The sequence below is a fragment of the Nannospalax galili genome, unplaced genomic scaffold, assembly GCF_000622305.1.
Source record: "Nannospalax galili isolate Female #2095 unplaced genomic scaffold, S.galili_v1.0 scaffold155, whole genome shotgun sequence".
NCBI classification, from domain to species: domain Eukaryota; kingdom Metazoa; phylum Chordata; class Mammalia; order Rodentia; family Spalacidae; genus Nannospalax; species Nannospalax galili.
The window spans coordinates 783,601-794,909 of record NW_008339923.1 but is presented as its reverse complement, the minus strand read 5'-3'; the positions used below and the strand labels follow the sequence as shown (position 1 = coordinate 794,909).

Below are 11,309 nucleotides of genomic sequence, written 5' to 3'. Positions count from 1 at the left end.
CAGGAAACACAAAACTCCCAGAGTCACTGCGATTGATGCCAAGCCAAGAACAGCTCTTGGTTCCACTATGATTCTACCCTCATGCGTCTTCCTACTGGGGACACAGCTCCATACGAAGCTGATTTCATAAACAGTGTTCAAAAGCAGTGGTAGGCATGTCAGTGGATTAGGGTGTCTGGTGTGGCCCACGTGGCAGTTCGGTAACTCCTGGGTTAGCCTATCTGTACCTTCTCATCACATCTGAAGTAAGGCATAAGAAGGAAAAAAAACACTCTTAACTGATATACTTTATTAACTGTTTTTTTATATAAAAAAAATCCAACAAGTTATCATAACTTCAGGACACATTTTCAGTTAATGAACTATGTTTAGGAAAGATACAAGATAATCACCATTAATTTATCTTCATTCATCAGAAGCCTTAAGCAGAGAGGCATTACTCTTATACTTTTCTGCAATCTCTCTAATATTTTCCAAGAGATCTTCTGACATGCATTCTTCATACTCTCTATCAGCTTTAGCAATCTGCTCTTCAAGATGTTTCTAGAGGAACAATTGGTAAGGTAAGTATTTTGTTTCAAGTGTGACATTTACAAACAAGAACAACATTTATAAATTAACAACAGAACCAGTTGGATATAATGTACAGATTGTAATCCCAGCACTTGGCAGGTTGAGGCAGGAGGATTACCAGCTTAATACCAGTTTGGGCTACCAAGCAAAACCCTGTTACAAAAGTAAAAAACAGAATATTCTTGTTTTCACACTCATGTCACTTTTTCCTTTCTTCTTTCTTTTTTAGAGTCTCCTTGCAGCCCCAGTTACTTTAGAACTCACTATGTAGACCAGGCTACCCTTAATTTCAGAAATCTACCTGCCTCTGCCTCCGCAGTGCTAGGATTAAAGGCATGTGCCACCACGCCTGGCTTACATGCCATTTTCTTAATATTTTCCCTTTTCTTCTACAGAGATAACCATTTGCCTATTTGATGCTATACTTTTCACCCTGTCCCCAGAACTACTGTATGCATGTATAATAGGCAGTCACATGTGCATATGCTGTTCTGGGGAACAATGGACAGCACACACAAGAGGATGGTCTCGTAATATACTATCTAATGAAATCTTCACTTGTAAAGGACATTATATGTTCACAAAACAGCCAAGTTGCCTAATGACACATTTCTCAAATGTGTCCCTACGACTACGCAAAACATAACTGTATTAGCACAGTAGGACTTGGCTTTAACCTTCATATTATTAAATGTAATATATGATATTTTTCTTGCTTGTATTTTTCTTCCTTTTGTTTTGAGACAGCCTGGCAATCATGGTAATCCTCTTGCCTCAGCCTCCAGTCCTCATGTCTCAAGTTCTGTAATGTCAGGATTACAGGCATGTATCATTGTCACACCCAGTTTTTGCCCAGTATTTTAGTTTGCCTATGTAAATGCAGACAGCTACAGTTTATTTGTATACTGATGGATAACAGTCTTTTTTTGCTCTTTGTGGATTTTTTTCCTTAGTTATGACAGGCTAAATTATAATCCCCTACCTCCCAAATGTCTGTGACTCAATTCTAGGAAACCATGACTATGTTATCTAACATGGGAAAAGGAATGATACAGATTGGATTAAGGGTTTTTGTTTTATTCATATTTTGATACAAACTTATGATCCTCCTGCCTGAGCTTACCCAGTGCTGAAATTATGGTCATGTATCATTCCTTAAACCCAGCCTTAAGCTAAAGACCTTGACAACAGGAAATTGTTCTGCATGCTCTAGGGAAGCTCAATGCTGTCATAAGGGTCTTTATAGGAGGACATCAGTGGTGTCAGGCAGAAAAGGGCAGAAGCAGAGGGCAGCAAAACCCATCATGCACCAAGCTTTTTTACCATCCATCCATCCATCCATCCATCCATCCATCCATCCATCCATCCATCCATCCATCCATCCATCCATCCATCCAGTCTTACCAGCCTTGAACTTAGAGATCCACCTGTCTCAGCCTCCTGAGTGTTGGGATTAAAGCCACCACACTGTCTTTTTAATTGTTATTTATTTTTAACATTTACTTATTTAGAACATGTATGTGTGTGCTTCTGGTGCATGTGTGGAGGTAAGAGGACAACTCTCAGGAGTTGGTTCTCTCCTGCCATGTGGGTTCCAGGGAACTCAGATCATCGAGTTTGGCAGCAAGTGCCTTTATCCTCAGCCATCTTTCCAGCCCATTTTTTGAGACAGGGTTTCACTCTACAGTCTAGGCTGAAACTGTGGTAATCCTCACTGCCTCAGCCTAGAGTGCTGAGTTTAGAGGTGTGAGCCACCATGCCCAGCTTCCAGTTGCTAGCCGTGAAGATGGAGCAAGAGGTCACAAACTAAAGACTGGAGGTGGCTTCTCCATAGTGGAGAAGGGAAGGCAATGGATCTTATGCTAGAAGCCTACAAGGCTTAGCTTGTTGGAATCATTGTAGACTTCTAACCTCCAGAGTTGCAAGAAAAATTTATGCTGCTGGACATTGTGGCTCATGCCTGCAATCCCACCAGTTGGGATGCTGAAGTAGGAGGATTGTTATGAATTCAAGGTGGCTAACAACTGTCTGTAACTACATTTCCAAGGGATCTGATGCCCTTTTCTTTCCTCTAGTCACAGTACACACATGGTGCACTTACATGCATTCATACACATAAAATCATTTAGTAAATATTTTTTAAAAGTTGCTTCAAGTTATTAAGTTGGTGATGATTTTTTATAGCAGCAATAAGAAACTAATATATAACAGTAATTCCTTTCATTGTAAATAATTGAATGTTATACTCCGACAAATTACCACAAGTGAGTGGGTTAGAGATACTCAATTATTCTTTTATGGCTCTAGGGCTAGAAGTCTGGAATCAAGATGTAAGGAAGGCCATGCCCTCTCTGCAGGCTAGAGAAGAACCCTTCTTGGCTGCTTCACAGATGGGAATCTGTGGTCTCTGCTGGTCCTGGCTTAGCCTGTAGCTGCAACACTCCCATCCCAATTTCTCTGCATGTGGCCTTCTTACAAGGACACCAGTCTGTAGACTTGGCCTGTCCTAGTCAGTATGTGTAATCAACTTCATCTGTAAAGATTATACTTCCAAAAATGTCACATTCTGAGAGTCTATATACATGTGAATTTTGGGAAATGTTACTCAACCTAGTAAAAATCCCTTAGCACACAGCATCAAGGTTTGTTTAGGGCAAATATTCAGGATGGAACTCTGTAGGCATGTGTACTTTTACTTTTATTAGGGACTGATACGTGTTTTCTAAACCTGTTGTACTCATTTATATATCCACCACCAGAGTAAATGAGACCTTCCACCTCTCCACTTTTGCTATTTTTACCCATTATTCTGTGCTACTTTCCTGAGTGTGGAATATATTTTTTCCATTAGCCCCATTTGCTCTTTCTTTCATGGAGTCTTTATTCAAGTATTTTGCCCATTTTTACCTTAAGGAAATTTACTTTCAAACTGTAATACACTACATTTTTATCTTCTTCTAATTAAAAATTTACTTATTCTTTTGTGTTCATGAATGTATGAGTGTGAGTGCAAGCATGCCACAGTGCATGTGTGGAGGTCAGAGGACAGCTCTCAGGACTTGGCTCTCTTTCCACTATGTGGGCTCCAGGGATTGAACTTGGGTAGTCAGTGCCTTTACTCACTGAGCCATCTTGCTTGTCCCTCAACTTTGATTTACTTTTTAAAGACTATTATACATCTGGATATTAATCTTTCTCAGCTTTTTTTAAGCTGGCCTAGGCCTCATTATGTAGCCCAGGATGGCCTCGAACTTGTGGTAATACTTCTGTCTCAGCATCTTGGGTGCTGAGATTATAGATGTGAACCATGATGCCAAACCTTTTGATTTTTTTCTTTTTTTCTTTTTCTTTTTTAGACAGGGTCTCCCCTGTAGCCGGAGCTGTCCTGGAACTCACTATGTAGTCCAGGCTGGCCTTGAACTCACAGAGATCCACCTGCCTCTGCCTCCCAAGTGCTGGGATTAAAGGCGTGAGCCACCACGCCTGGCCTGATTTTTTTCTTTTTTGAGACATGGTCTTGCTATGTAGTGCAGGCTGGCCTTGTACTTGCAATACTCTTGGTAAACACCCCACTGAGCTCAACCTCAGATATTTAACGTATCTTCTACCAGTTTGTGGTCTTTTACTCTTATTCTATGTATTTTAATGTAGAAAGACCTCAATTTTTCTTTTTGAGACAAGTCACACATAGCCTAGGCTAGCCTTACTCTTGCTGTGTAGCTAAGGCCAGACTCCTGATCCTGCTGCCTCAGCATTCCAAGCACAGGGATTACAGGTATGTGCAACCACACTAGGCTAAGGAGTAATTAAGCTGAGTTTATAGCTTTTGTGTCTAATTTAGGAACATCTTTACAATCCATGGGTTGTGGTGATAGTCTTACCATTCTTCCAAAAGTACAAAATTTAGCTTCCCATTGTTTGTAGTCCTCCCAGTCCCGATTTCAGTGTAAGACAGGGATCCAATGCTATTAACTGAATAGTTCATTCCCTCAGTGTTCTGCAGGTCTGCTTTTCTTACATATCAATTTCATTTCTGTGCTCATGCATCTTTTTTGGACTCTTTTGACGACTGGGTGGGAGCCCAGAGCAATCCTCTTGCCTCAGATTCCCAGATCCTAGGACCATAGGGACAGCACACCATGGCTGGCTTACTTCAGGATTTCTTCCTTTCTTTTCCTCTTTTTCTCTCTCCCTCCTCCTGTGCGTGTTGCATGTTTTTGTGGGTGTGTGCATGTGAACAAAACATTATAAAGTATACAAGTGTTCTTCTGTAACTTTGCCACAACAGTAGGAAAGAGTCTTCCAATAAAATAAAAGTAAAATGTAAGCAGGGCAAAGTCGTATATGCCTTTAATCCCAGCACTCGGGAGGCAAAGCCAGGCAGATCTCTGAGTTCAAGGCCAGTCTGGTCTACACAGTGAGTTCCACGCCAGCTGGGGCTACAGGGAGACCCTGTCTCCAAAAGACCAAAAAAAAAAAAAAAAGAAAAAAAAAGTAAAATTTATGATTTAATTTGCATAGAAACAAAGCAGAAATTCACTGAAGTTTTAAAAATGATTTTCAGAATTCAGGAAAAACCTCCACTGCTTACCTCGACAGACCCCACATGGGTCGCAACCATCTCTAAAAGACGCTGCAAGTTATTCCCCACTTTTCTTCTTTGTTCGCTTGTGGTCTGTACAACTAGCTGGTACCTACAGAATTGAAAACTCTTGAGATGCCCAGAAAATAAATTCATCTATTAGCACAGTGCAGTCATCTGAGCAAAATACAATTTCATGTTTTCTTATGCTAATGTGTTCCTTGAGAAATAACTGGTAAATGCAAAACATTACATCTGACTGACTCCAGTCAAACACCATACGTAAGCACACATCCCAAATGTCCACCATCTGCTTCAGTTCACTGCATGTGTCATCAGCCATGATGCTGTTACAACTTTCCATCCCATTTGAGATAAACCTTTTACCTCTTCACAACTCATGAGCTGCAACCCTAGGAATCCCCATTTTCCCAAAGCAAACTGCAGGTCCCTTTTTTCTGTTTTTGAGACAGGGGTCTCATAGCCATGGATCTCCTGGAACTCATGGCACACTAGCTGTCTCGGCCCAAGTGCTAAGTGACAATGCCTGGCTTTGCAGGTCTTCTGAAGCAGAAGCGTTCCATTATTTATTGTAGCATTTATGTATTTCTTAGTCTTTAACGTGTAGAGTTGTGCTAAATTTCCATTAGTTCACATGTGCCTCTGATGTAGTTTTTGCAGGCTGTACCAATATTCATTTTCCCACATCTTGTAATTTCTTTTGGCGTTGTTTTTGCTTTGAGACAGGGTCTCCCTGTAGCCCCAGCTGGCCTGAAACTCACTACGTAGACCAGGCTGGCCTGAAACTCACTACGTAGACCGGGCTGGCCTGAAACTCACTACGTAGACCAGGCTGGTCTTGATCTCACAGAGATCCACCTGCCTCTGCCACCTGGGATTAAAGGTATACTACCACTACACCCAGAAGGTCTTGTAATTTCTATTCTACTGTGTGGGACAATGTGGTGATTATTAGTAAGGCATATGTTGTGTTACAGAAGACTGGATAATTACATTTTATTATGTAATACAAATAGTTTCTAGGAGACAGAACTTTAAAGACTTTTAGCGGACTTTATTAAATTCACTGCCAAATAGTTATTTAAATTGACTTAAACATTTTAGGTTGTTTTCAGGCATTAAAAGCCATCTATTAATTAGATGTAGAGCAAAGGATTTCTAGGTGGGCAATAACTGTGCAGTAGCAGAATTAAGTCTCAACTTTATTTTTTTGGGGGTCTTTTTGAGACAGGGTCTCCCTGTAGCCCCAGCTGTCCTGGAACTCACTATGTAGACCAGGCTGGCCTTGAACTCACAGAGATCTGCCTGCTTCTGCCTCCCAACTGCTTGGATTAAAGGCGTGTGTCACCACAGCCGGTGAGTCTCAACTTTTAAGTTGTTCTGTTTAAGTTCTACTTACCCTTCTTCCCATCCCAGACAGTTTTAAAATAGAAACTAAAGGAAAAAATTAGAACTAGCCTTTCAAGGTTTAAATAATCTGGAAAGAAACACAAATCTTGGAGAGAGGTGAACTTACTCCCGTTGGACAGTATCTAACTCATTCACGGCTTCACTGAGGCCCTCGTTAACAGCACTCTCCAGCAGGTGCTTGTGCTTCTCCAATGACTCAAGCTCACTGGCACATTTCTCATCCTCTTCCTCAGCCTCCTGCCAGGGAAAAGTGATTTTTCTTGATACTGATATTCTATATGTTCAAGGTAAATTTAAAGAAAGTGTGCAAAGCACTAAAAAACATGAGGTGGTGTCATGTGTATCCCAGGATGTTTTCTGCTTTCTTTCCTTTTTAAGGATTTTACTCCATTCTTAAGATGTTCCACTGGGGATTCCATATGATAAACACAAATGTGACTTTTTTCTAGAGACTTATGTATCACAGCCATTCTCTTGGTTGCAAGACTTGGTATTAGACTTGGTTGCAAATCTAATACAGGGAACTTATGGTATTCTGATTAAAAATTTGCAGGGGTATTAACTATGTACAGTAAAAGTAGCTCCAATCTCTATTTCTAGGTTTGGGACAATGTAGTATGTACTTATAAAATATTTCATTTAAGTACTTATAAAGTCTTTAAGTGTTTCAGAGAATAAATGCAAACATGGAAGAAATCTGATAATAAAATGTATACTAAATAGTTCACATTTCACATGTGTATCAGACTTTTGGTACATTTTCTAAACATTTCATACTGCCTCAACAATATCCTATATATAATGCAGGACAAGACAAAGTTATCACTTTTTTTTTTTTGGTCTTTTTGAGACAAGGTCTCCTGTAGCCCCAGCTGGCCTGGAACTTGTTAAGTAGACCAGGCTGGCCTTGAACTCACAGAGATCCGTCTGCATCTGCCTCTGCTGGGATTAAAGGCGTGCACCACCACATCTGGCTTAGAAGTTTTCACTCTTGATACTTTGTTGGTGTAAGTAAAATATCATGGCATAACTACAATTTTCACTTAAATTATGTAAGTGGTAACGAACAGAGTCACTTAATACGTCTCTAAGAAAAATGCTGGCCTAGGGTGGAGTAGAGCAGTGGCATCCAACCTTACCCACCTTCTGGAGTTCTTGTAAATTGTCTGGAATTTGATCAAGCTAATTAGCTTGCAATGATTTTTCATGGGCAATTACTTATACAAAACACCTTACTGGGGTCCATTGTTTTGGGAGTCCTTAACAGTCAATCTCTATAAACAGGTAGAAGAGATTATGATTTTAGTTATTTCTTGAGAAATGGTCCCCTATGTAGCCCAGGAAGACTTGAAACCTGTGGCCACCCTCCTGCTTAAGCCTCCCAAATGCAAGGATTACAAGTGTCAGATTCCATGCCTGGTTCTTCTGGGTGGTTTCAGTGTCTCACTGTCTTTATGTATGAGGGCATCAATCCAAGATCCTCCTGAGTAGCTGCAATTACGGATGTGTACTACCACATCTGGCTAAGATTTCATTTTGATGTCACAATATGTATACAGGTAATCAGTCATGACATAGCATTGGCTAACATGAACAAACTGGTAAGTCAAGTCTTACCTTGACTTTCTGTTGGTAAAGATCATCCAGCTTCTGGACCTCCTCCTTCAGAGTCCTCACACTTCTCTGGGTTTCTGTTTTCATTGTGTTCAACTGGGGGATAAGACTTTAGTTGAGAAATCTTAACTACACATCACAAAATTTTTAACAAATGAAATTTTATATATTTTTTTTTTCTTAACAAATGTTTTGTATGTATGTGTGGGCTGTGTCTATGCCATGACCCCATGTATGGACAGCTTGCTGGAGTTAGCTCTTTCCTTCTACCATGTAGGTCCTGGAGATCAAACTCAGATATTTGGGCTTGGCAGCAAGTATCTTTACCTGCTAAGCCATCTTGCTGGCCCTAAATTTTATATTTCCTTGAATAAAAAACTTTTGATTTATTTTTATTTCATGTGTAGTGTTTTATATGCACATATAAAACATACAAAAGTTTAACTTAAATTCTCCTAAAATGATGCCCCTACTTTATTTTTATTTTATGTGTATGAGTGTTATATCTGCATGTATGTAAGTGTACCCATGTCATGCAATGCCCATGGAGGCCAGAAGAGGGTGTTGGATCCCCTGGAACTAGAGTTAAGGATGGCTGTTAGCTGCCATGTGGGTGTTATGAATCGAACCTGGGTCCTCTGTAAGAGCAGCTGGTGCTCTTAACCTCCGAGCCATCTCTCCAGCCCCCAAATTTTGTATTTTCTTTTTTTTTTAAAAATTGTTTTTATTATATTTTAGCTTTTTGTTTTTTGGTCTTTTTGAGAGAGGGTCTCCCTGTAGTCCTAGCTGGCTTGGAACTCATTATGTAGACCACGCTGGCCTCAAACTCACAGAGATCCTCCTGCCTCTGCCTCCGTGTGCTGGGATGAAAGGCATGCACCACAATGCCTGACTTTATTATTTTTATTTTATGTGCTCTAGTGTATTGCCTGCATGTATGTAGGTGCACCTGTGCTGTGCAATGCCCACAGAGGTCAGAAGAGGGGGTCAGGTCCCCGGGAACTGGAGTTATGGATGGTTGTTAGCTGCCATGTAGGTCTTAGGAACTGAACCTGGGTCCTCCGTAAGAGCAGCCAGTGCAACTGCTGAGCCAGCTCTCCAGCTGCCAAATTTTATATTTTCTATCAACTAACAAACCCATGTTATTTTCTTTAGCTTTTTTGGATTGTAAGCTATTGTCCAAAAGTATTGTTATTCTAATAAGAGAAATTAATCTTCAAAGACACTTTAAGGACATTAATATCTATTTTAACAATGGTAGTAGGGGAATGTGTCATAAGCTTTCATGTGTTATATAAGTTACTACATACATTACTAATAGTTATATGAATTTCTTGATTATATAAAATTTTTGTTCTGTAGCTTTATTATAATTCATGTAATTCAATTTAGTTCACTTTTGGGGATGTTAAAGACAATTGTTCATACTAATTTTATTGGATAATGCTTGCTATTTGGTTATAGTCACCATTCCTCCAAAGAGTAATAAAGTAATCGCATGTAATTGTATTAAAACTTAAGCCTTGCTAGGTGGCGCACGCCTTTAATCCCAGTGCTTGGGAGGCAGAGGCAGGTGGATCTCTGTGAGTTCAAGGCCAGCCTCGTCTACACAGTGAGTTCCAGGACAGCTGGGGCTACAGGGAGACCCTGTCGCAAAAAAGACCACCACTACCACCACCACCACCACCACCACAACCCAAATCTAAAAAGAATTGTTTCTATTGTTGACAAGTGTTAAGTTGGTAGCAATATAGTACAGTGCTGTTCAGGGAGACCAAGAGGAAAATATTTCCCACAGCATAAAGAAAATAGTTGCTACATATAAGAGTGTGTGTGTGTGTGTATGTGTGTGTATAATACACATACACACATGTAGCTGGAAGACTTGTTTTTTGGGTCTTTTTGATACAGGGTCTTCCTGTAGCCCCAGCTGGCCTGGAACTTGCTATGGAGACCAGACTGGTCTTGAACTCACAAAGATCTTCCTGCCTCTGCCTTCTGAGTCCTGGGACTAAAGGCATCTGCCACCATGCCTGGCTGGAAGATTTTTTTTTTTTTAAAAAAGGATGGCTTGATGGGTAGTGAGATGGCTCAGTAGATACAGAGGTACTTGCATGTAGGGCTGTTGACCTGAGTTCAATTCCCAGATCCTACAAGGGGGTAGGCAAGATGACTCTTGAGAGCTGTCCTCTGACCTCCACATATCACTGTGGCATGGGTGAGTCTGCACATACACACAAAACTGAAAAGGATGGCTGATTTTACATATATGAATTAAAAAATATTTTAGGGGCGAAAGAGATGGCTCAGGAGTTAAGAACACTGGCTGTTCTTACACAAGAGCTGGGTTCAAATCTTAGCACTCCCATGGTGGCTAACAACTGTCCATAACTCCAGTTCCAGGGGATCCTATGCCCTCTTTTGTCCTCCGTGGGCACTGCACAACATGGGTATACTTACATACATGTGGGTATAACACTCATACACATAAAATAAAAATAAGTAAAAAAAAAATTTTTAGGAAAATTTAAGTTAAACTTTTGTTACTGGCAAAAGATAAGGTGGTGAAGTACGACAGTCATTAAAGAAAAGTGCATGTACTTCTCTATTGGACATTTTCTTCTATTTCATAGGTGGTAAGAATGATGTGGAAAGAATGTGATTTGCTCAGGACCATGCAACTGGCATAGAGCTGGAATTCAAAGCACATTCTAACTCCCATGACATTTTCTAAAGGTAGCATGTTATTTCTGAAGTGACAAGCTCAATAGTTTCACTAAATTCAAGTTCACTATACAATTTTACTTGTGAAAATATTAATGGACAGCCCAGTTAAGCAGGGTCTGCCGAGGCTTCCATGAGGACACCCTGAGCAGCTTCCCACCAGCTTTACCAATAGTGCTTCAACTTCTTAACCCTTATGTTTCTTTCTGATTATGTAAGTACACGCTTCCAGGAGACAGAGGCAGGTTTATCTCTGTGAGTTCCAGGCCAGCTTTGTCTACATATCAATTTCCAGGTGAGCCATGGCTACACAGAGAGACCTTGTCTCAAAAACAGAAACAAAACCCAAAACAATCTCTTCTCATTTCCACTATGGCAAACAGAA

General features: G+C 40.3%; 1 protein-coding gene across 1 annotated transcript in view; it reads right to left on the bottom strand.

Annotated features, from left to right (window-relative positions):
• Nucleotides 1–274: 274 nt before the first annotated feature.
• The window catches only part of Ndc80 (NDC80 kinetochore complex component), a 60,332-nt gene continuing 49,297 nt past the window's right edge, over nucleotides 275–11,309 (bottom strand). Inside the window, exons 14-17 of the mRNA XM_008834610.3 lie at nucleotides 8,204–8,296; nucleotides 6,693–6,823; nucleotides 5,165–5,267; nucleotides 275–543 (exon numbers count right to left, since the gene is read on the bottom strand). Coding sequence (XP_008832832.1) covers nucleotides 406–543; nucleotides 5,165–5,267; nucleotides 6,693–6,823; nucleotides 8,204–8,296 — 465 coding nt within the window. The 3' untranslated portion in view covers nucleotides 275–405. The remainder of the gene's footprint in view (nucleotides 544–5,164; nucleotides 5,268–6,692; nucleotides 6,824–8,203; nucleotides 8,297–11,309) is intronic.